We start from the raw sequence: 26,160 nt of genomic DNA, 5'->3' as shown, positions 1-26,160 counted from the left end.
TAGTTCCCTTTGATGGATAGCCAGCCAGTTAGCTGTAAAACTCCTCTGGATAGCTGTTCTTTACTTGCTTTACCTGTAAAGGGTTAAAAAGCCCACCAGGTAAAGAAAAAAAAAAAGTGGACATCTGAGCAAAAGAGCCAATGGGAAGGTAGAACTTTTTAAAATGGGGAAAGAAACTTTCCCTTTGTCTGTTCTCTCTGGGTTAGGACAGAGCCAGTGGTGAGCTGGAGCCGGTTCGCACTGGTTCACAGGAACCGGTTGTTAAGTTTAAAAGCTTTTTCAGAACCAGTTGTCCTGAAACAACCGGTTCTAAAAGGGCTTCTAAATTTAACAAAAGCTCGAGCAGCTGTCCACCTGACCCCCGGCCCCAGCTCACGTCCCCCTCATCCTTGAACCTCTGCCCTCCTTCTCTTCCCCCTCCCCTGCTTCCCGCAAATCAGATGTTCACGGGAAGCCTGAAACAAGCAGCAGGCAGGTAAGCTAGGGCAGGGGGGCGCAATGAGGGTTTCAGAGAGGCACAGCACGTGCGGCTCAGTCCGGCTCTGGCTGAGCAGCTCCCTCCGGCTTGGCCCTGGCTGAGCGCCCCCGGCTCCGGCCCAGGGAGTCGGGCCCCGCGGCGCCGGTCCCGGCCCCGGCCCAGGCAGTTCGGTAAGGGGGCAGGGAGGGGATCTTGGAAGAGGGAAGGGGAGTTCGGTGGGTGAGGAGGAGGGAACCTGTTGTTAATATTTTGGCAGCCCATCACTGGACAGAGCAGCTATGCCATAAGCAGCTTTAAGCCAAGTATGATTATAAATCATCAGACCATGCCTAGAATACTTACTTGAACTCCAAATGTTTAAGTAGATCACAATGTTTAGCTAGACATGATCAGGTTTATTTCTGTTTATTTTTTAAGGCTGTGGATCTCTGCCCTAACCCCTGATCCTTTTGTTAGCTTGTAGCCTTTAAGCTGAACCCCCAAGAAAGCTGTTTTGGGTGCTTAAATTTTGTAATTGTTTCTTTTAAGATCTAGCAAAAAGCCTAAGTTCCAGATTTATTTTTCTCCTTCTTGTTTTTAATAAAATTTACCTTTAAGAACAGGATTGGATTTTTGGTGTCCTAAGAGGTTTGTGCATGTTGTTTGATTAGCTGATAGAAAACAAAAGAAATTAGCTGTGGCTTTCTCAGCTCTTCCCCAAGGGGGTGGGGGTGGGGGTGGGGGGTGAAAGGGCTTGAGGGTATCCCACAGGGAGGAATTCTCAAGTGCTCCTTCCTGGATTCAAGAGGGTTTTTTTGCATTTGGGTGGTGGCAGCGTTTACCAAGCCAAGGTCAGAGAGAAGCTATAACCTTGGGAGTTTAATACAAGCCTGGAGTGGCAAGTATTAATTTTTTTAATCCTTGTGGGCCCTCACTTCTGCACTCGGAGTGACAGAGTGGGGACTCAGCCTTGACAGCACTATTTTGTTCTTCTTATATTAAACCTCCTCCCTTTTAACAAGCGTCTCATACTATCTAGATCAGGAGTGGGCAAACTACAGCCCGTGGACCACATCTGGCCCAACAGCCAGTTTAATCCGGCCATTGAGCTCCTTTTGGGGATCGGGGACTGCTCCTTGTGTGTGTGCCACAGCTCTGCATGGCTCCCGGGAGCAGTGGCATATCCCCCCTCCGGGGACTACATTTAGGGGTATCCAGGGGGCTCCGTGCGCTGCCCATGCCCCAAGCGCTGCCTCTGCAGCTCCCATTGTCAGGGAACTGCGGCTAATGGGAGCTGCAGTGGCGGTGCCTGCGGATGGGGCAGTGCGCAGAGTCACCTGGCCGTACCTCCGCATAGGAGCTGAAGGAGGGACATGCTGCTGCTTCTGGGAGCTGCTTGAGGTCAGTGCTGCCCAGAGCCTACACCCCTGAGTGACCCCCAAGCCCCAACCTCCAAACCCCTCACCCCCAGCCAGAGCCCCCACCCACCCCTACACCTCAGCCTGGAGCCCCCTCCCACACCCTGAACTCATTTCTGGCCCCACCCCAGAGCCCAAACCCCCAGCCAGAGCCCTCACCCTCTCCTACACCCCAACCCCAATTTCATGAGCATTCATGGCCTGCCATACAATTTCCATACCCAGATATGGCCCTCGGGCCAAAAAGTTTGCCCACTCCGATCTAGATACTGCCTTTTATATCTATTGTATAACTAGGCGTGGCAGAATTCAAAATGTTAATGGATAATATCATTTAAGCTTTTTTACTTGTATCAATTACTTTTTCACAGTTGTGGGAAATTAGGGATGACGTCAGACAATTATTAAATAAACAGTAGCTGTTGAAATTCAAAAACTTTATAACCATTACAACAAAACTGTCAACATATCAGTATACACAATGTACATATCCTTAAATTAAACTTTAATGGTCTCAAGCAGCACTTCTTATTTTGCTAATCTGTACATTTAAATCATCATCAATGGAAATATTTTCTCATCACTTTGTGTGTGTACAGCGAAGTCAACATTTACTGATACAAACTGAATCTTTCCAAGCCTAGGTTTAACTATCTCTATTTACTATACTTCCATGCTGTGTATCTGTCACTGGTGAAATAGTTTTCTCTTCAAAGTCATAAATACAGTATGTTGAACAGTGCTATTCCCTCTACTGAACCCTGAAGTGGTCCACTTGACATCCTTCCAGTTTGATGCATTACTGATAACTCTTAACTTTTTATTTCCAAGCCAAGTGTTTCATTAAGATACTGGAGATATGGTGAATAGTTTTCTGTGCAGTGCAGTCCATTGTTGAATGCTTTACTAAACAGTAGACATAATATAGCATTATCATTATCTACTTTGGGTGCTGCATTAAAAATCCAGAACAAGACAGAGATTGGGCTAGTTGGGAACAGCTTCAGCTCACTTTATTGACCCATGCTGGCAATTATGCAATGCTTTGCTAGTTGCCTCATCGGATCTTATAAAGTAATTTGCCGGGCTAACCTGTATAAGGAGTGAGATGACAGGTGGTTCTTTTACCTTACTGAACCAAATTACCCTTCCACCAATCCACAGCCACTCTACGGCATTCAGTTTTGTCAAACACCGTATTATTGTTAGAGGTTCCACTATACTCTACATTCAAGATCCTAGGATGCTATGTTTTCAGGGTTTGTGCATTCATGCCTTACTGTGAATCTGGTGCTCATGCTGGATTTGATATCCTTGGAGAATGAAGCCTTCTGTTCATGAGATTGTTGTTGCTCTTGCTGCATTCAGTGCCCTATCAGTGTGTCTCAATGTGATCTGGAAGGACCTCCTCTGTTAGTGAAAGGATAGCTCAGGCTCCTTGACCTCTCTACCAGGTGTCAGTTTGTGGTGTCCCCTATTTCCCCTGATCCCTTCACGAGGGCTCCGGTACAGCAAGAAATGGATTGAAGGCCAAATGGACTGAGGTGCCTAACTACCATTGAAACCAACAACTGTTAGGCAACTAGCCTGCTTGGATAGTTTTGAAAATCCCACTAGGCTCCCATATGCATCTTAAGGCACCTAGATACTTTTAAAGTTTGTCCTGAGACCATCAACTCACTTCATATAGGCCCTAGAACTACTGTCAGGAGACACTTTTCTTACTTTAATGCAGCTAGACCTTTTAAAATGTCACTCAACAGGGCGCTGCCTCTCACTTGGAAAGATCTAGTCCCAGAAAAGCAAAATGCAAGAACTATTAAGAGTTTGTCCTCAGAGCTGCAAAGCTAAGGAGTAGGGAGGGGCCTAATCTGGCAGTTCTCACTGAGGCAAAATTTCCACTGATATCAATGGAAGTTCTTCCTGAGTAAGGACCTCAGGATCTGACCAAAGTGACAACTGTTTTAATTTTGGAGCGGGCTAGGATCTAATTTCCCCATGATGTTCATAAAAATTTCCATTCAAGTTAAAGAAAGGAGAGGGATGTGTATAAAATGTAGGTCTCACATTAATTGTTGAAAGGAGCATGCCTAACTTTTAAGAATCTCTCTTTTTCAAAGAAGTATCTTTTAAAAAATGCATGTTTAATATGCAACATTTAGCTCTTGGATGTTATTGCTGTATGTCAGCCATCCATAGTTAGATTTGTTCCTACATCAAGTGATAAAGGTCAATAGTAAAATTAACACAACGTTTACAGTAAGTTATGTTCATTGAAGTAATAAGCTCTTGCCTTTCTAAACCGAATTTCAGTATCTTGGGGTTAACACACAATTGCTATTTATACAGAAGACCCAGAGGGCCAAGTTCTGTCCTCAGTTAAACCTGTGAAGCCTCTCACTCAAACTAGGGTGTAATTGAGGACAGAATTTTGGCTCCATGGTCAGAGGAAAACATGACATTCACCACTGAGAGATTTCACTTACTAAAATATACTTAGGGATTTGAACTACAACAAGAAATTTACATATTTAGATGCCGGTTTTCTTACCTTTCACTCTTTTAATTTGAAGATTGTTAAATAAGGGCTTCTTTTATAGGTTATCTTCTATTCCCATGTGATCCTGCAGGAAAGCCATGGTGCCAAATTTGTGGCAACAGACTAGTGTTCTAAATCCATTATTACTATTGCTGCTGCAGGATCAAACAAAGCAAAAGATGGGTGTAAGAGATAAACTTGTATGCAAACACCAAAAGGCGTGATAGTATTTAAGCCAATACAGACATGACTAAGGAAATTGCTTATATAAAATCCCTTCCCTTCCTCCTCTGTCCAAGTTCGGCGGGTATGGAAGTTCCCCTTTTTGATGAATGTTTTGAATCCAACATAATTGCTTTCATGGTGTTTACTGAGACAGCTGTGACAATTCCATAAGCCATTCTTGTATATTCATTTGTGCTGGCGTTTGATGAGGCTGAGTTTGATAAGGTGTTCAGAGGTGACGAGAAGAGGGCTTATTTCTGCATCATAAGATGATCTTGGATATACAGTAGCAAATTCAGTTCAGTGGCATCTGTGCAATCCGTTATTTTACTGTGTGTCTTTCCTTTGTCATGAGCTTCTCAACTAGCCATTACATCCTCCAGTGTTTCACTGCTGAAAAATAACTGTCTGTTTATTTAAAGACTAGTGTATATGAATTGTCTGTTAACATCAATATAGTCAAGATGGTTTTACATTAGGATGGGAATGTTTTCTTGAAGAAAACAATCTCTCCTTGCCATTGAAAATGTGTGTGTTGCTGTACTGGTGAGATAAAGTCACTGTAAAGTTTGCCACATTATAGTGAGGCAGACAGCTGGGAATACTGTGACTATCTGTTGCCCATTTCTGATCTGAGCAGCTAGTTAAAGTTCAGAGTCCTGAAGATGTTCCAGTTGGGGGCAGAAATTGACTATGGAGTCGGATATCTTCTTTGATGTACTCTTTGTTTACAAGCAGAGACAACCCATGCCTGCCAATAATGGGGCGGCACAATGTAAAGGGAGGAGTCACATGACTGCCCCATTTGTTGCCTCTGGGAGGAATTTTCCAGCCCCACCTCCCTGGCACAGGGCAGTGAATCCTGCTGGCACCTGGGGAGCTGAGGCCATAGAAGCAGGTAGCATGTGCCTCTGGATCGGGTCGGAGGCAGCTCCAGCCTGGGGAGTCTCACAGCACCACTGTCTTCCTGGAGCGCCCATGCCCTCACGGACACCTCAGCAGGAGGAGGGGCACGGACAGTGCCCCTATGTCTGGCTCAGCAGAGGGACCCTGCTTCCAGCACCTTCCCCAGCAACTCCCCACTCTGTGTCCAGCCTGGGACTACTGCACTCTTCCTGCAAGGGGGCGGGGTGGGGAGGCTCTGTCCTTCTCCTACTGCACCTCCCCCCAGCACATTTCCAGCTCGTTCAGCCTCTGCCTCTGGCAGCCAGGCCTAGGAGGAGAGTGGCGGGAGCAGGCCACCACCGCATCCCCAGCCAGGCTCTCTCACAGACCACAACCCTGAGCAGAGTCAGCCAGCTCCCCACCTGGGCCTGGCTGCTGGGGAGAGGGGCTGAGTGATTTGGAAGTGCCTGGGGGTGGGTGGGAGGAGCGCAGCAGGAAAAGGACAGAGTACCCCTCCCCTGCTGGCAGGCCAAGCAGAGCAAGCCCTGCAATGGCAGCTCAGCACTCTCAGAAATCTAGGAGGGCACGTGACCCCACACGTCCCCCTCTCCGATGCATTCTCTGTGTTTACAAGGAACAGATGAAGTCTTGCTTCTCCGAATGCAGGAGGAACCAAAACAGAAAGGACAGGCTTTTTTTTGCTTACTGCCCCTAGCTTCTTTAGCCAACACCAAATCCAAACAAACACTCTCCCTAGCTTTTTCTAGGATCATACACATAGGTGCTGGAAGTACGGTGCTGCTGCACCCCCAACTTGAAGTGATTTTCATCATATACAGGGTCTACAGTTTGGTTCAATGGCTCTCAGCTACCCCACTATAAAAATTCCAGCCGCCCTGGTCATACACTGTTCTCACAGGCTGCTGCTGTGACTATTAAGGCCTGGTTGACACTAGAAAATTAGGTTGGCATAGCTATGTCACTCAGGGGTATCAAACATCTGTAGAAAGCCATTAATCTGTGGGAGCAGAGCCTATTTTGCCAACTTTGCCAGCAATCTGAAATGTAGTTGTGTTTGTTTGCTGTGGCGCTAGTGTCATGATCTATTGGCCTTGAAGAGAAGCATAATAGTGAACGTATGTAGTGCAATGGAGAATTAGAACAGTAGCACTTAAATTCCTTGGGCAGTTCACTTGTTCTGGTGTTAGAGAAAGCTAGGCCTGGGAAGCCGGTCAATTGACTGGCCAAGTAATGTCAGTTGGCTGGTAGTTTTATTCTGTGTTACTGTTACTATTCTAATAAATTAGTGCTTTAAAATGTCAACAGTAGTCAATTGTTTTACAATATTTGACTGGAGGCCCAAATGCCCAACCCTAGTTAACAGCTAATTTTATTTCATAGTGTGCAGAAAAGGATTATATTTTATACCAGTAAGTATAATGTAGATGGTGTACATTTGACAGCAGCATTCCTATGACAAATTTAACTGTTTATATGAACTATGTGCATTACTCCATAACTCTGAACTTTGTAAAGTATTGAGAAGCATTGTAAAAATAGTTAAAGACAAGGTCAGCGAGTGCATTCCTGCTACAACATTGCTTAAAGCCATGACTTGAACACATATTATGAAACCCTGAGAGAGCTGGCATGTGCTCACACCAAACACAGAAAGAAAAAAAAACAACCCAAGTTGTAATGCCAAATGTGGCATCATTACAATTAGAAATGTGTTACTGCAGACTATAGGCTGTGAGCAGACAAGTATAGCACACTTCACACAAGCCTCAACGACAATCTTTTAAAACTGATTTCCATTCCTTTAAGAGTTTGTAAATAAAGTAGGAAACTGAGGAGCAAAGTATTTAAACAAGATCAGAGAGATTAATTACATAACAGTACTTTGTGATCCATGGACTAAGGTAACACAGAAGTGCAAAGTAGACTCATCAGAATTTTTTACTGGAATGAAAAATTCCCTTTTTACATAATTTGTCTAAAGTTCTTAATTTTCTATCAGGAACCACTGAAACAATAGTTCTCTAGCAGTCATTGCAGGAAGAGAGGGAGAGGCTAAGCACCCCAGCTCTCTTCTCTACAGCAGCAGGGTTTGTGGGGAGGCTGAGAGTTGGGCACACAGCCTTCCTAGAAGCCTGAGTGGAAGGCTCTTGCCAATGAAAACGTGAAATTGACAAGTGCCTCCCAGGTAGGCAGCCAGCAAGACCAAAAAAAAAAAAAAAAAAAATCCATTTTAGTTCTCTCAGGAATCCCTTCTCAGGAAAGTTTCATAGCTTTAACTTCTTGTCCCAATTTGGGACTTTTTTTTTTTTTTTAAAGTGTTAAATTTTTCACAGGAAGGGATTTCCATTTTCTGGCAAGCTGTAGTGCAGAATGCTTTATAAGTACAGTATTATGTAAACTTCACACTACTCAGTGCCATTTAGTACATAACCCATGTTATACTTATTTTATAGATGGTTAAACTAGAGCAGGCACAGATTAAGCAGCTTGCCAGTGTCACAAGTAAGATCAGCCTGCCCAATTTCAATGCCATCTGAACTCTTACCTAAACCTATGTGAGAATGTTCGACAGGAGAAACTGCACCATTTTAACTTAAAACCCCCTTAGTTAAACTGGCACAACACTCACTCAGGTTTAAGAGCAGCTTATTTCAGTTTAGCTTAGACCAATTTCTAATTGACTTACTGAAATAAGCCTGGTTTAAATTGAAATAAGAAAATCCACACAGACTTTTGCACTCATTTAATAAAATCTATAACATTAGTTAAAGACAAAAAACCACATTTATTTGCTCTCTGGAGCACTGCCAAGACAAGGTTATTTTGATTAAGACAAGCTATATGAGCTATCTGCACTGTTCAGGAGCAATTGCTAGCTGTCACAAAATAGGCATCTTAAAGGAGACTGAGAAGCAGCGATAATTGCTGCAGTTACAAGGGCTCTGGCATGGAGCATACTAGACTATCCGTCCCCCAATGGTTCCACAGAAGGGGTGGCAAAAGCCACCTGCACATGAAGAAAGATGAATTAGCTGCAGGGTACCGAACAAATCAGTGGCCAAGCCAAGAATTGGTCCCAGCAGTAGATTCCAAGTCACTCTGCTCCAATCATGTGACTATAGTCACTGGGTATAAAAACAAAACTAATATTTGTGGATGTGTGGAGGCACACTCATTTTCAGGTTTCACAAACAACTCTCTATGTTTTACACTGCACAAGACATACTGAAGGCTAAAGTAAGAACAAAGCCTCTCTCTCCTGACAGAGAATTGCAATTTTTTCAGCTTGCTGTGGATTGGCTGACCTGACTGTAATATAATGGCTGTCAAAGAAGAAAAGACTACAGCAGCTTCTCTTGAAGCATAGTGAATTTGCTCTCAGTTGGTTTCTAATTCTCTGCTTTCCTCTGAGAAAACTCACAACATAAGTGAACATCTCTAATAAGCAGCCAAATTCAAGGGAAGGCTAATGCATTTTTAAAAATGTTTCTTCAAATCAACCTTCAAGTCACAGCACGAATATGATCAAATGATTCCATTTTATATTTCTCTTCCGACAGACTAATATTATTCAGTTCAAGACACCAAGAACACACGGTGCAAGCCTCTATTAGATTTCCCTGTAAGCCATTTCTTTCAGTATACTAGCAACTTCTCTCATCCTGTGCTACGTACATTTTTCTAAAAAAAAAAAAAAAAAACCAACTATCCTCCTGTGTCTGGATGACGCACACAGCAGTCAGCTTCTCTACCTGCGTCATACAGTTCAGTTCTGTATCAATCCAACGAACAATGACATAGAAGTTTTTATCATAGCTTTTTCACTAATCTCCGTTTGGGCATACATTTGGCATGGTATTAAATGATTGAATTGTACAGGCATTGATTAGGGGAATGGGAAGGCAAGGAAATCTCAGCATCTACTTCCCCCCCACTCCCATTCAAAGCAAACAAAACAAAAGCCACCCTGTTCCCTCATCTCTAAAGGTACATCTCTAAATTTAAGCTTCCCAGCCAGAGAATGTATTTTTCCTTCCTCTGCAAGTTCTCCTATTAACTCTACAGGGAGCAGACTCAGCTTATTTATTTTTTGGTTTGCATTATAAGCTGCTAGATATTATGACATGCTATTTGCCTCAGGCCACAGATCTGAGGTCTTCTTGCTGATTCCACCCACATCAAGGAATTCCACAAATTGATCCATGACGATAGCTAACTAGAGTCATGTGCAATACTATGCAACTAAATTTACACGCACATATTAGCAGAGATGGGCCTTCACCAGAACATCAGATCTGAATGTTCAGCTCAAACTTCATGGCGCTGGCCTATTTGTATGCATTCAATAGCATAGGAAAGAAAAAGTATTAACAAACAATTATCACTTTGTATAAAACATCCATACAAATTATAAATCTCTGGGTTCTTTTTAAAAGCATATTGCTCTTATAGATGTTTGGGTATGCAACCATCTGCGTGTCTTACTATTGGTATGGTCCTTAGCACTGTTCTTTTGCACAAGTCATAGTGCTCTGGGTGAGTCTGTTCTTTAAGAAAGACTGTCCCGCTGAGAATATCTAACTTAGTCACTCTTCTCCCAGGCAGAGGGGTGATAAATGGATCACACCCTAACCCACTATAGTTTCTGAGATTTCAGCTCTCTAAAAGAGAACAGTATAAAATGCAATGCCAAACCTACATCAAGGAGGGAGACTCTTAAAACCAGAAAAATGAGAACAGCCAAATAACTTCATGAAGGCCGCTAGGCAGAGACCTTGCTTTGCCAACGGGAGGTGCCCAGATACGAAGGTGATGGGTGCCAATACAAAACTTTAAGATAGACAGGTACTCAGCTGTGTTTGGTAAGCTCCTGTTTGAATGACCAAAGGCCTGATTCTGTTTCCGCTGACTACAATGGGAGCGGGAACAAGCCACAAGTGAGAGTTGGTTATTCTAACATACTGTAGACCTCAGTTCACTTGACTATCAAATTATGAAGGGAGTAGCAAGAGTCAAGACTTCCAAGTTCTATTCCTAGCTCTAATACCGGCCTGCTTGTGACTTTAAGCAATCCATGCCTCAGCTCACCCAAGCGTAAAAGGAGTGAAATACTCACTCTCTTACTGAGCTGTTATGCGGCTTCAACCAAAGGACACCGAACTTGAGGTCTAATCAAGGGCAGTCACCTCAGGCTTCACACCTATCCCTGAGCTCTCCTGTTAGTTTGAGTTTACAATCACATTTTCCCATTTTAAAATAATTACTCCCACCAACCCTCCCTGCTGTCTTTTCCCTCTCCCCCAGTTTGTGTGCAGGAAATAACTGAATAACTACCAATACAGGGAAAGCCATGAAACAAACTTACTATACACCTGGCAAAGACACAAGTTAAACTGAAAAATGTTTCCCACCCCACCCCCCAAACTCTGTTTTAGTCATCTTAGGCATTAGCAGATAAAAGTCAGACCTTTGTCCGAAGAGGTTTTAAGCTGAGTGTTCATTGTTACTTGGAAAATCAGAAGCTCAAATTTAAAGCATGAAGTAGTGAAGGATGAACTAGCATGAAGGATAATACTAGATCTTTATATGCCTGGAATATGAAAGGGCACAATACAAGAGTGCTGCAGACACAATGGGATTTACAAATAGAGGAACTTGATCCCTTGGATTTTACTTTTTATGAAAGAGTTAAATGCAAAATGTGTGTGGTGTTGGGTTGTGGAGTTTCTCTTCATCACCAGTGCAGCCTCACTAATGCAGACGGGCCAACATAGTGTTTTCACCACTGTTGCAGATTAGACAACGTTGTGGTAAAAATGTCTTTGCCTTGTCTACACTAGCACACCCTCCATTGTTACCACCACTCTAGTAGTGCAACACTACAGACCAGCCCAAAGGCATTTAACACCATGCGCCAAACACAGTTACATTAAAAGCAACAGCGCATACTCACTGATTTCTCTAGTTTCTTAATCTCTTCTGTTCACCTCCCCATCACTGCAGAGTTTTTTTATCTGGAGAGAAATCACAGGGTGACTATATTTTAATTTTTGTTTGAAGAATGTGCATCACTCTGTACTCATCCAGATTAAAAAAAAAAAAAAAAAATAGACTCTGTGTGTCCTAAGAGGAAACCATAGAGTTCAGAAAATGCTGCAAAACACAGGCCCATGTACTTTTGGCTTGCTTGCTTTAGGGGGAGCCTACTGAAACTAATACTTGTTAAGATTTTGCTGTTCACTTAAGATCTGCAACAAATGTTTTTTAAATTAACATCTGTTCTTTTAACACATCCTTTTCTCTACCAAAAATCTACTGCATTAAAACGTAAAACATTCAGGAAGGCTGGCTTGTTGAAACAGACTACTGTACTTCTGTTAATTGTACACTATTCACTTGCTATATATGGAAGCATAGTTTACAAATATTAAAGGATCAGACCTGTTCAAAAACAAACAAACAAAAAAAAACTACAGCATTTTGTATAGCAAGATTGTGTCTGCAATAGGCTTCTACTGTACCGAATGAATTACAGCTAGGAAAGATATGCTAATAACCTTTAGACCCATCCAGAGATAAATTACACTTGTTTATGTTATTTGAACGTATGTACTTTGAGACGTAGCAGATTTGCTAATAAATCATGGGTGTAGAGGAATGTGGAGAGGAATGACTCCCATGAGATCCTCATCTGCATTACGCATTTTTCCTTGTTAAACTTTTAAATAACAGTTTCTGCTAACACCATTGTGGTGGTGTGCGTGAGGGTGGTAATTTTGTTGAACTGCCTTTTTAAAAAGTTGTTCTCAAGATAGCCTTGAATGCTTTCTAAAAGTGGTCTTAACAGAGCTAATTCACAACCACACAGTCTGCACGACTGTGCTAGTAAAAAAATTCAGCGCTGCCAGATTTGTAATATGGAAAGGACATTGACCTGCAGAGTCTCCATTGTACATAAATGTATGTTTTCATGCAGTATAGGTCATTTACCCTTTATGGTGGGCTGTCATGGTTTTCATGGTTTACACAATACTACGTTCCACTGATGGCTCGTGGAAACCTAGGTTATTTTCCCACCATAATTTAACTTTTTACCATGTGTATGCTGTTTCCCTTGAAGCATCCCCACATTTCTAAAAGTTAAAACAAAACTAGTGCCACTGAAATGTGTAGTATGATAACTCTGGAAACTAAAGTCCTTTTCTAACCACAGCAAAGCAGTTGCTCTGTTGCATCTGCTCTGAAGTATCCTAACCTTGACCTAGAGAAACTGTGTCTATGATTTGAGTTATATCCAGGATTCATATATGGTACCCATCACACTGGTATCTGAGCACGTGAAAGAACAGTTCATTATTTATGTTCAGTCTTTGACCTCTGTGATTTTTCTTTTCAACAAGATGGCTTTTGAGATGTGGACAAGTGTCTTGTAGGAATAGCTTGTACTTTTCTGGCCTATCTTCACATACGCCATCAGAGTAATATTTGGTACCTGCCAGATTAGTCTGCATTCAGACCTGTAACCTAGAAGTGTGACTGACTTTATATTCCAATACCCAAAAGCCACCTAATCACCTGTAAGTTAGTGTTGGACAATATTTCAAACACAATTTTAAACTGAATTTTCCATCCTTACTTCACTTTTGATAATGTTGAGTTCACATGATTATTTCCTCCCATCCTCACTCCCCTTAAATATGGAGGAATCTCCTCTGAGTTCACATCCTGACTCTATTAAAGCAGCTATCTATAGGAGGGAGCTAAAAGCATAGACAAAACACCGACACTTTGATCTAGATTATGAGATTGTTCATGGTGGGTTATAATTTAGGTGAGAAAAACCTCCCTACTGTGGAACAAAAAAGACCTTTTGAAATCTGTTCAATGTAGGCTTCTCCACTGAATGGAATGAGCTGTGGAGCAATAATGAACAGCGCCAGCTCCGGGCACCAGCGAAGGAAGCAGGTGTCTGGGGTGGCCAATAGAAAGGGGCAGCACTCCATCAGGTACTGGGGCGGCACGTCCGGGTCTTTGGCAGCACTTCGGCGGCTGATCAAGCACATCTGGCTTAGTCTTCAGTGCCAATTCGGCGGAAAGTCCTTCACTCAGTCTCTTCTTCTTTGGCGGGAGCTCAACCTTTTTTTTTTTCCCCTCTTTTTCTTTCGTCACCTGGGGCGGCAAAAAAGCTGGAGCCAGCCCTGATTATGAAGACAGGTGATGCTCATTCTTCTTAGCTCTTTCAGTGATTTTTTTTCCATATTCTTACCAAAAAAAGGAGGGGGGTAATATTTCCAGTCCCCCAGAAGTCTAAAAGAGGTAAGAAAACAATAAGAAACTCTCAAAAATGGACATTCCTGTGTTATTTAGAAATGGGCCTGTCATAAACAGATAGTTAAGGGTTAATAGAACAGGAGTACTTCATGTCTCTTTTGACTGTAAAAGGTTAACAAGTTCAGTAAGCCTGGCTGTCACCTGACCAGAGGACCAATCAGGGGACAGGATACTTTCAAATCTTGAGGGAGGGAAGGTTTCGTGTGTGCTGTTAGTTTTTGGTTGTTGTTCTCTCTGAGTTCTGAGAGTGACCAGACGTGCAATCAGGTTTCTCTCCAATCTCTCTGACACAGGCTCTTAGATGTCCAGAACAGTAAGTACTAGGCAGATAAAGCGAGTTAGGCTTATGTTTGTTTTCTTTATTTGCAAATGTGTATTTGGCTGGAAGGAGTTCAAATTTGTATTTTGCTGAAAAGATTTTAATTTGTACTTGTATACTTAGGCTGGGAGGGTATGCCCAGTGTCTATAGCTGAAAGACCCTGTAACATATTCCATCTTAAATTTACAAAGATAATTTTTACTGTTTTCTCTTTCTTTAATTAAAAGCTTTTCTTGTTTAAGAATCTGATTGTTTTTTTTATTCTGGTGAGACCCCAGAGGACTGGGTCTGGATCCACCAGGGAATTGGTGGGGAGAAAGGAGGGAAGGGGGAGAGAAAGGTTATTTTCTCTCTGTGTTAGGATTATTTTCTCTCTCAGGAGAGTCTGGGAGGGGGAGAGAGAAGGACGGGGAAGGTGAATTTTCCTCTGTTTTAAGATTCAAGGAGTTTGAATCACAGTGATCTTCCAGGGTAACCCAGGGAGGGGAAGCTTGGGAGAGGCAACGGTGAGGGAAAGGGTTTACTTTCCTTGTGTTAAGATCCAAAGGGTCTGGGTCTTGTGGGTCCCTGGGCAAGGTTTTGTGGGGACCAGAGTGTACCAGGCACTAGAATTCCTGGTTGGTGGCAGTGCTACAAGTACTAAGCTGGTAATTGAGCTTAGAGAAATTCATGCTGGTACCTCATCTTTCGGACGCTAAGGTTCAGAGTGGGGAATTATACCATGATAGGGCTCAAGTCACAATCTTCAAGTATAGGTATGAACTTCCCTTGAGTTTTTGGGTGTTCAGATCTGAAGTTTTGGTCTGAACCGATCTCTAATCCTAATCTTTGTGCTTGGCAAAACAGTTGCAGTTTGCTTTTGTTCTGACTTATTACAGTATAGTCAAAATATGCTAGGTGATGTACAGATTTATAGAAAGGCACAGAGCTTGTCTTGTTCTTACCACCTACAATGACAGAGAAAGGGCTGGAAAAGGGGTGCAACATATAGTTACTTTATCTAGGATGTTGTGTCTCCAAGGAAAAGCTTTGCTACCTTTAACACTCCATGGCAAGTGTCTGCAGGCTAATATCGGCTTTGCATTCTATGAAGAATTTGTGATCACATTCATCTACTTTTCATTCAGAGTCAGGTGATGACTGAGCCCAGAGCCTCAGCTGGTGTAAACTGGTATAGCTTCACTGACTTCAAGGTAAAGATCTGCCCTATTTTTCTTTGAGCCGTTTCGCTTAACCAGAGAGAATTGGGAGACTGGAATCAGTGGAGATTTTTTGCATCGCTTAATGAACACGCTTCACTCATGTTCTTCAGAAACCTTCAACTGAAGAGGCATGACAGAAAGGCCTGCTCTAGTTTGTTCTGCCATATGAAGAGCAGATTTGAGGCTGGTGAAGCAAGGTTAATGTTGGAGAAACATGAGATCTGGTAAACAAAATGGGTCCACCTCTAGGAGAGAGAGGCATGATGCAATGGAGCAACCTACATAAATGGATCAAGAATGGATACCTATTGATAAGTATGGTAAACCCTCAAACACTGTGAAAGCCCTGTCCTGGCAGACTGTTCTTACTTCTGACCACTACCACAGGAGCCATTATATTTTGGCAACACTGGTAAAGTTTGTCATGTCAATAAAATATTATTTAAATTAAACTGAAATTCTTATACTGATCTAGCTGATGTCTTGCAAGCTTTAATTCAGGGGTAGATAACCTGCAGCACACGAGCTGATTTTCAGTGGCACTCACACTGCCTGGATCCTGGCCACCGGTCCCGGGGGCTCCGCTGCTGGCCTGAGGTACCAGCCGCCAGCCCCCTGCCAGCTGGGGTTCCATCTGCCAACCCTGCTCAGCCCACTGCCAGCCTGGGGTCCCAGCAACCAGCCCAGGGCTCTGCAGCCACCCCCAGCTGTGGTCCACTGGCTCAGCTCAGCACCCCTACCTTAAAAAATTGTTCCAGAGCCACTGTACTGGGATATTTTTAAGTCCTGATTTGCTGCTTATATCACTATCATGCCATGTGGAACAGCGCACTGTGTTTGACGTTGAGATTAGAATATACATGCAAGAACCGGAATCAGAATTTTCTGACAGATTTCAAGACTTCCAGCGATTTGGCCCAAAGCTTTCTTTTCTAATTAAACCTGAAAAGTTCAAACGAAAGCAACTTGGATTTGTCTGTATTTGAGTAGATGGGGGTTGAAGATTTAAAAATGCAGCTCATTCAGTTAAAAAGCTCAGAATTGTGGGCATCAAAGTTTGTGGATCTGCAAAGGGCATTTGAAGTTACCGAGAGAGATCATGGGGCCTCTATTCTGATCTGCTGGACGTCCCTGCCAGTAAAATTTAACTGTTTGAAGAAAATTGCATTTGCAATGCGTCAGTATTTGGATTCACATACCTGTGTGAACAGGTATTTTCACACATGAAATCTGTCAACTGGCTATGAGAGGGACAGAGAACAATTGATCATTCAGAAGCCTGTGTGCAGCTTAAAGTATCCAAATACTTGCCAGACATTGGAAAACTCAGCAAGGAAAAGCAAGGGCAAGGATCACACTAAACTGCAGATCTGCATTTTAATTTAATTTTAAATGAAGCTTCTTAAACATTTTAAAAACCTTATTTACTTTATAATATATAACTAAACTATTGTTGTATGTAGACTTACAGAAAGAGACCTTCTAAAAATGTTAAAATGTATTACTGGCACCTGAAACCTTAAATTAGAGTGAATAAATGAAGACTCGGTACACCACTTCTGAAAGGCTGCCAACCCCTACTTTAGTTCACCTTGAATGTTGATGTGAATTCAGCTGTGACTCCCTTGCCATTTGGAGCAATTGTGAATAGAGTAAAAGAAAGGATAGCTATACCTTCAACTTCATTTGCTAGCTTTGTAGATGGTTCACTGAAATCCATCATGTTTGGAGGGCTGTTCTTAAAAATCAGAAAATTGAATGACTGACTCCAGATCCCATGAGAATGTGACCTCTTCATGTTGGGGAAAGCAAAAAAACCATTTTTACCCGAGGATAATTTTTGTGTGCCACTGTCAGAACAGATGTCAGAAAATGACTGCCTCCTCTGACGGAGTGTAGAAGCTGTGGAGGTAACTTCTGCTCTGTCATGGTAGCTGTTTGACGGCAGAAGTAAGTGGTCTTCCTGAGCTGTGGAACCTCTCCAGGCTACATTATTGTGAATCAGAATTGAATAGTGCTCCAACATTCTGACTCTCACTGATGTTTCACTTGTGATAAAAGGATATGAAAACTATTCAAAAATCAAAATTAATCCACAGTAAAGATGACAGAGCTGTCCATACTTGTAGCAGGATGAGAAATGAAATTTAAAAGAGTGCCTACCTTTGGCAACCATGATTTATAGTTCAGAGACTAGAGTCCTTGCAGTGTTTGAGAAATGAATTGCTTGGCAGTGTCACGAAGGCAGTATTCAAGCCACCCAGTGTTTATTCCCTTCTCCTCCTCATCTTGGCTAGGACAAGTTTATTTTGCTGAGTGTTAAAGAGCTTATTTTCTACATGAGTGCAATTGTGTATTAGAATTGGGTACATTTCTTTATGGTGGTTTGTGACTTTATGTACTGCTCACCAAACACTATTAATTGTCTGAATCTTGCTGTGTTTGTTTTCTCTTATGACCGATAGTCTGTACGTTTTGGTCAGTTTTTGCTATTGCCCTTCATTCAGAAGAGGAAAGAAAAGTAGGGTAGCATTTAATAGTAAATCTATAGCTGGTTAGAACTTCAAAGTTGTACATCATTATTACAAAATGGTAAACTCCTTTATGGTGCCATAATTAGTACAGTTAGGCCTAAATGCTGGTAAATCAATCAACTTTCTTCACTGATTTATTTTTTAAAAGGTAGCATTATCCTCCCTCAAACTTTTGAAAGAGTGATGACTAATGGTCTTTCAGGAGCTTCCTTTAGCTTCCATTTACCAAACCTCTCAGGTTTCTCTCTTTTAGCCAGAGGAGATTAGTAATAAAAGTTAGTATAACAAAGCTGTTAGGTGCTGTAGGAGGCTAAGAAGAAATAAGATCCATTTCTGACCACACAATCTCAAAATTTCTTGACAGCCATCTCCAATTGTAATGATCCTTTGATATGTGAAAGCCTGTAATAGTCTAACAGTAATTGTTTTGTAGTCTTTGTGCATATTTTTCTGAAGCTAGAAGAGTACACAAGCTGGAAACCTCATTACAAGTACCTTATGTAAGCAAGTCAGCGGAGTAAGAAAACAAGAGTTTAACAAAGGAGATCCAAAAAACTTAGACTGTGGTGAGACCTGTTATATGCAGATCCAACCTGCTGTCAGCACTTAGACCAGGTTTTCAGTCGATTCATTGACAAGTTTTCAATAAAAATGTAAAAATATAACTAGATGCAACGTTTTCACTGAAGAAGACAAGCCAAATACTACATGCCAAAAAATGGAGGTAGTCTAAAAATAGCCATACTTAGCCAGCCTAGCAGATTAATAGTATTTCACCCTTTCAATACAAAAATCCATCCAAGTTTGAGTTCTGTCACTGGGCTGACAGTACTTTCTGTCCTTTACCGAGTTTAAAAAAAAACAAAAAACAAAAACCTCTTCCTCAATCTGTAGACATCTTGGCTTACCACACTACAGAACTCATCAACTCTGCTGTAAGGAGTCATGTTTAACCCTCCTTGATTCAGCTGATACAAGACAAGAGGGGAAAAAATTGGAGGGGTGGGGGGGAATTTAAAGCGGGCACAATTGAAGGGAGCACAAAGCGTACAGAACAAATCCCCAAGCCTAACACTGTCCGCTTATTAAATAAAAGGATTCTTAAGATAATTCCATCTCACAGTTCTGATGACTAATAAGATACTCTGATGACTAATAAGATACTCAAACATCACTACAGCAATTTGCTCTCCTCCCTTAGTGTTCCATCAGTCTGGGTTTGCACAACCTTCAAATACACCTCTATCCCGATATAACGCTGTCCTCGGGAGCCAAAAAAAAAATCTTACTGCGTTATACGTGAAACCGCATTATATCAAACTTGCTTTGATCCGCTAGAGCATGCAGCCCTGCTCCCCCAGACCACTGCTTTACCGTGTTATATCGAGTCACGTTATATTGGGGTAGAGGTGTATGATGATAGACATTTGTTAGCGGTTTGCCACAAACAATTCTTGTTATTGTTCTGGGGTTAGCCCATAGGTGTAATAGTTCCTTCCAGCAATAGTTTATCATATGCCATGCACCAAGGAATTTTAAAAGCTTACATTGTACTGTGTGACTTCTGTAAATAGCATCCACTGCTACTTCAGTAGGTATTTTTTAAATTAAAAACACTTCAATGCTTTCCATCCAAAAGCACTTTGCAAGCATTAAAGTTTGCCTCAAGGGAGACATGAGGTTGTTATGGGTTATATTCCTATTTTAGTGATGAGAAAACTGACATACACAGAGGTTAAGTGACTTGTCCAAGACATAAATGAAGTCTGCTATTGTGGGGCTAGAACCCAGGTATTCAACTCCCAGGCCTGCACTTAAGCCACAAGGCAAAAGTTATCACCAGACAACTGTAGCCCCACCTCCCCCCATATGTATAATTAAAGAAATATTATTCCTTACATTATTCTGCCCAAACTCTGACTACGTTCATTCTCCTGGTTACAATGTCCTTATGACTTTATTACACTTACATTTGTTTTATTGTGGATTATAGTTACACAGGTACATAGAATTTGCCATGTAGCACATCAGATAACAATGGTCCATCAAATCTGGCTTCCCGCCTCCATCAGTGGCCAATACAGGATACTGACCAAGGTGAGAAAACTCATAATGCATATGACTAGGTGTAGTGCTCTACATGGGGTGACCGTAGCTCCCTGACCCAGCAGTAATGAAATGAGAGCATGAAACATGATATCTGACTAAGTACACTTTCTAAAATAGGGTAGACAGTGTTTGTAATATGCTTTGAAAATATAAAGCACTAAGCATTATTTAAAAAAACAAAATATAATCAAAAGCATTTCCAATCCCTTTTTAAATCCACCTACCACAGTATTTAACTCCATGCTTTTTTTTTTTTTTTTAAAGCCAAGCCCCATTTACAAGATTAAAAATTGGTATAGCACTCAGTATACTACTGCATCTGAAGAAGTGGGTTTTTTTACCCATGAAAGCTGATGCCTAAATAAATCTGTTAGTCTTTAAGGTGCCACCAGACTCCTTGTTGCTTTTGTGGATACAGACTAATACGATTACCCTCTGATACTTGACACAGTATATACTATTGAGTCTTGTATAGTTATCAAATAAAGAAGCATCCTGTTTTAAACCCCTTCTCACAAGCACAAGGAATTGCTGGCTACTGAAATGTACCTGTTTTGTGACACTAGCCAGTCTGTATTAACAGAGAACAGCCTGGCTTGGTTTACCTTACCCGAAGAAATACACTGCCTTGGCAAATTGTGTCAATAGACAGCTGACACGGTCACCGCCGATCAAGGAGAGTCCTGTGTGTGTGTGTCTCTCTCTCTCTCACACACACACACACACACACACACGACCCTTCCCTGCCGGGCACCAGCGCCGCACCCGCCTGGCAGCAGGAAAGCACCGAGCCCGGCCCGTCTCCTCCCGCAGCGCCCAGCTCCGGCCCGGGGAAGAGGCGATCCCCGCCGCCGCCCGGGCCGCTGGGGGCTGCAGGGTCCCCGGCCACCCAGCCCCGCTCACCTGCAGCGGGAAGCTCGCCGCCTTGTTGCCCACGTAGCCGCACACGACATGGCTCTGGATAGAGAGCACCCGGCACCGCGCCTCCTCCGCCTCCATGCCGCCCGCGCGCCCTGCCCTGCCCTGCCCTGCCCCCGGAGCCGCAGCTGCACGCGGCGGGCCGGGGCCGGGACCGGATGCTCCCCTCCCCGGGCAGCGCGGAGCCGCCGGGCGCACACGGGAGAGCAAAGCGGCCGAGCCCAGGCGGCAGACTCAGGCGATCGGCGCAGACACCTAAACGCTTTTACATCCGCCAGCCCAGAGCCGGAGTGAGCCGGCAGCGCCATTTAAAGGGGCCGCGCCCGCCACCACACTCCCCCTGCACCCACACGCCTACTGCTCCCCATAGCCCCTCATTCACTGCACCCACACTCCCACTGCCGCCCATCCCCTCACACCTAGTGCCGCCCACTGCCCCCACACTCCCACTGCCGCCCACACTTCCCCTGCACCCACACGCCCGCTGCCCCCCATATCCCCTCACACCTAGTGCCAAGCCCTGCACCGACACTTCCACTACACTCCACTGACCCATACCCTCTCACACCTAGTGCCACCCACAGCCCCCACACTCCCACTGCACCTTCACTGACCTATACCCTTTCACACAGTGCCACCCACTGCTCCCACACCTCCACATCCCTCACCCATACACCCTCACACCTAGTGCCACCCACAGCCTCCCCACCTAGTGCCACCCACTGCACCCACACTCCCACTGCACAGCCACTGCTGCCCACACTCCCACTGCCCCATACCCCCTCACACCTAGTGCCACCGACTACCACCCACACTCCCCCTTATCAAGGTTTCTTGACACCCCTGCACATCCAGTGCCACCCACACGCCCACTGTCCCCAATACCCCCTCATTCACTGCACCCACACTCCCACTGCACAGCCACTGCTGCCCACACTGCCACTGCCCCATACTCCCTCACACCGAGTGCCACCCTCTGCCCCCACACCTAGTGCCACCCTCTGCCCCCACACCTAGTGCCACCCTCTGCCCCCACACTCCCCCTGCACATCCAGTGCCGCCCACACTCCCCCTGCCCCCATATCCCCTCATCCACTGCACCCACACTCCCACTGCCCCCTATCATACAATATCAGGGTTGGAAGGGACCTCAGGAGGTCATCTAGTCCAGCCCCCTGCTCAAAGCAGAACCAATCCCCAACTAAATCATCCCAGCCAGGGCTTTGTCAAGCCTGACCTTAAAAACCTCTTAGGATGGAGATGCCACCACCTCCCTAGGTAACCCATTCCAGTGCTTTACCACCCTCCTACTAAAAAAGCTTTTTCCTAATATCCAACCTAAACCTCCCCAACTGCAACTTGAGACCATTACTCCTTGTTCTGTCATCAGGTACCACTGAGAACAGTCTAGATCCATCCTCTTTGAAACCCCCTTTCAGGTAGTTGAAAGCAGCTATTAAATTCCCCCCTCATTCTTCTCTTCTGCAGACTAAACAATCCCAGTTCCCTCAGCCTTTCCTCATAAGTTATGTGCTCCAGCCCCCTAATCATTTTTGTTGCCCTCCACTGGACTCTTTCCAATTTTTCCACATCCTTCTTGTAGTGTGGGGCCCAAAACTCGACACAGTACTCCAGATGAGGCCTCAACAATATCGAATAGAGGGGAATGATCACATCCCTCATTCTGTGGCAATGCCCCTACTTATACAGCCCAAAATGCTGTAAGCCTTCTTGGCAACAAGGGCACACTGTTGGCTCATATCCAACTTCTCGTCCACTGTAACCCCTAGGTCCTTTTCTGCAGAACTGCTTCCGAGCCATTCAGACCCTAGTCTGTAGCAGTGTATGGGATTCTTCTGTCCTAAGTACAGGACTCTGCACTTGTCCTTGTTGAACCTCATCAGGTTTCTTTTGGCCAAATCCTCTAATTTGTCTAGGTTCCTCTGTATCCTATCCCTACCCTCCAGCGTATTTACCACTCCTTCCAGTTTAGTGTCATATGCAAACTTGCTGAGAATACAGTCCAAGCCATCCTCCAGATTATTAATGAAGATATTGAACAAAACCGGCCCCAGGGCCGACCCCTGGGGCACTTCATTTGAAATTGGCTGCCAACTAGACATGGAGCCATTGATCACTACCCTCACCCACTGCACCCACACTCCCACTGCACATCCAGTGCCACCCACACTCCCACTGCCCCATACCCCCCTACACCTAGTGCCACCTACTCTTGTGACTCTCCCACTACACATCCAGTGCCACCCACACTCCCACTACCCCATACCCGCACACACCTAGTGCCACATCCCTGCCCCCCACCTAATACCATCCACTGCACTCACACTCCACTATACATCGTGTCCCCCCACCCCCACTGTATCCACACCCATCTCACACACCTAGTCACCTACTGCTCTCACATACCACATATTGCCATTCACTGCACCCACAGTGCCACCCATTGCACACATCCGTGCAACCACACAGTGCCAACAGTGCATGCCTCCACCCCATGCCAGCCAGTGCTACCCACACACACACCCAGTTATGTCCAGTGTACACACTGCCACCCACATGGCGCATACAATCTTCACACCCAGTGCTACTCACTGCCTCCCCCATGCTACTCTGTTCGTAGTCCCACCCCATGTGAACACCCTAGCCCCAATGCCACTCAGTGCACACAGATGGCACACCCTATACTACCCTGTGGCACCTGTGCCTCTTCCACACACACACACAGGGCCACCCCCTGCACACACCTCTCCCACACCCCATGCCACCTCACTACACACCATGCCAGCCACTCCCACTATTTATTGCACTGTGCACACACACAGCCACCCCATCACTACACACAACGGTATACACAATATGTCACCCTCACACCCTGCAACACCAGTCCACACACACCATGCCACCGCGTAACACCAGGTGTCACCTGCCACAGTTCAAGGCCACTGCACATGTATTTCCCCCTCATGATCCCTTAGAGGCTCCATGCTCCTCAGCTATCACCTCTTGGCTAGAGACCTGCATCTCTCTCTCCTGTCTGAAGAAGATTTTTCCAGGCTGCACAGTTCCATGCCTATACTTTGTGATATCATCCAGAAAGCATGTTTTTCTTAAGGTAAAAGCATTACAGAGACAACAAGAAAAGAAGCTACATATGATCAACAGCTTACCCAACTCCTCTGGGAGGAGTCAATCCTTCAAACCCCCACAAAGCGTTTTTTCTGTGTCATATTCATAACAGCCTCTTAGCTCAGAAGAAGCATCCCCATGAATAATTCAAACTTTCCTGTATACAGCCTGGGCCTTTGATGTTGAGAAAGTCCGAGAACAGATCATCAACATACAATGGTCCCCTTCTACAAAAGGCTGGGTTTTTGTATAGCCAGAGGTGGGGAATTTGTATTCACCTTCCCCTTGAAAGGGCACATACCATCCTAGCCCACAATCATACATAAAGCATTCATTTAATACAGCAGACTGCAAAGCTAAGAACATAAGAATGGCCATACTGGGTCAGACCAAAGGTCCATATAGCCCAGTATCCTGTCTTCCAACAGTGGTCAATGCCAGGTGCCCTAGAGGGAATGAACAAAACAGGTAATCAAGGGATCCATCCTGTTGCCCACTCCCAGCTTCTGACAAACAGAGGCTAGGGACACCATCTCTGCGCATCCTGGCTAATACCCATTGATGGATTTATCCTCCATGAACTGACCAAGTTCTTTTTTGAACCTTGTTATTGTCATAAACAGATAGCTAAGGGTTAATGTTCTTTTACCTGTAAAGAGGTAACACCAGTAACGTGAAACACCTGATCAGAGGACCAATCAGGAAACAAGACTTTTTCAAATCTGGGTGGAGGGAAGTTTGTGTGCGAGTTCTTTGTCTTGTGTCTGACCCTCTCGGCTCTGAGAGTGATCTTTCTGTCTCCTGGCTTTCTAATCTTCTATTTCCAAGTTGTAAGTACAAAGATAGTAAGACAATAAGGTTTATATTGTTTTCTTTTGTATTTACATGTGTGTAGTTACTGGAATGTTTAAATTGTATTTTTTTTGGATAAGGCTGTTTATTCATTTTTTTTTCCCTTTTAAGCAAATGACCCTGTATTTGTCACCTTAATACAGAGAGACCATTTTTATGTCCTTTTTCTTTCTTTTTTATATAAAGGCCTTCTTTTTAAGACTTGTTGGAGTTTTTCTTTAGTGGGGACTCCAGGGAATTGAGTCTGCAGCTCACCAGGGAATTGGTGGGAGGAAGGAGTCAGGGGGAAAAACTCTTTGTGTTAGATTTACTAACCTGACTTTGCATACCCTCTGGGTGGGGGGGGGGGAAGTACTTGTGATTCCAGAACTGGAAACAGGGAGGGTGGAGTCCTTCTGTTTTAGATTCACAGAGCTTGCTGCTGTATCTCTCTCCAGGAACCCAGGGAGGGAACACCTGGAGGGGAAAGGGAAATGGTTTATTCCCCTTTGTTGTGAGACTCAAGGAATCTGAGTCTGGGGATCCCCCAGGGAAGGTTTTGGGGAGACCACAGTGAGCTAGGCACTGTAACTCTCTGGCTGGTGGCAGCTTTACCAGGTCCAAGCTGGTAACTAAGCTTGGAGGTTTTCATGCTAACACCCGTATTTTGGACGCTAAGGTCCAGATCTGGGAAAAATGTTTTACAGTTATAGTCTTAGTATTCACAACATCCTCTAGGAAAGAGTTCCACAGGTTGACTGTGTGTTGTGTGCAAAAATGCTTCCTTTTGTTTGTTCTAAACCTGCTGCCTATTCATTTCATTTGGTGACACCTAGATCTTGTGTTATAAGGAGTAAACACTTCCTTATTTACTTTCTCCACACCAGTCATGACTTTATAGACCTCTCTCATATCCACCCTTAGTTATCACTTTTCCAAGCTGAAAAGTCCCAGTCTTATTAGTCACTCCTGCTACACTTTTCTGAACCTTTTCCAATTGCAGTATAGTTTTTTGGAGATGGGGCGACCATATCTGCAAGCAGTATTCAAGATGCGGGTGTATATTTGATTTATATAGAAGCAATGAGATTTTCTGTCATTCTCCATCTCTTTCTTAATGATTCCCAACATGCTGTTAGCTTTTTTGACTGCCACTGCACATTGAGTGGATGTTTTCAGAGAACTATCCACAATGACTACACGATTTTTCTTGAGTGGTAACA

The 26,160-nt window shown here is 43.9% G+C and overlaps 1 protein-coding gene across 4 annotated transcripts in view; it reads right to left on the bottom strand.

Annotated features, from left to right (window-relative positions):
- Positions 1–21,048, bottom strand: part of PDXK (pyridoxal kinase) — a 93,184-nt gene extending 72,136 nt beyond the window's left edge. The window contains exons 1-2 of one of the 4 annotated variants that reach the window (XM_050936711.1): positions 11,499–11,528; positions 4,427–4,569 (exon numbers count right to left, since the gene is read on the bottom strand). Coding sequence is in view for 1 of the 4 variants with exons in the window: in XM_050936707.1 (XP_050792664.1) it covers positions 20,945–21,040 (96 nt within the window). In the remaining 3 variants the exon portion in view is untranslated. Of the gene's footprint in view, positions 1–4,426; positions 4,570–11,498; positions 11,554–20,944 lie in introns of those variants that run through there. The other 3 variants (XM_050936707.1, XM_050936708.1, XM_050936709.1) reach the window with 3 other exon arrangements.
- Between the last annotated feature and the right edge of the window lie 5,112 nt (positions 21,049–26,160).

The sequence above is a fragment of the Gopherus flavomarginatus genome, chromosome 1, assembly GCF_025201925.1.
Source record: "Gopherus flavomarginatus isolate rGopFla2 chromosome 1, rGopFla2.mat.asm, whole genome shotgun sequence".
NCBI lineage: Eukaryota > Metazoa > Chordata > Testudines > Testudinidae > Gopherus > Gopherus flavomarginatus.
The sequence above is the reverse complement of the archived record's forward strand: the minus strand, read 5'-3'. Positions and strand labels throughout refer to the sequence as shown.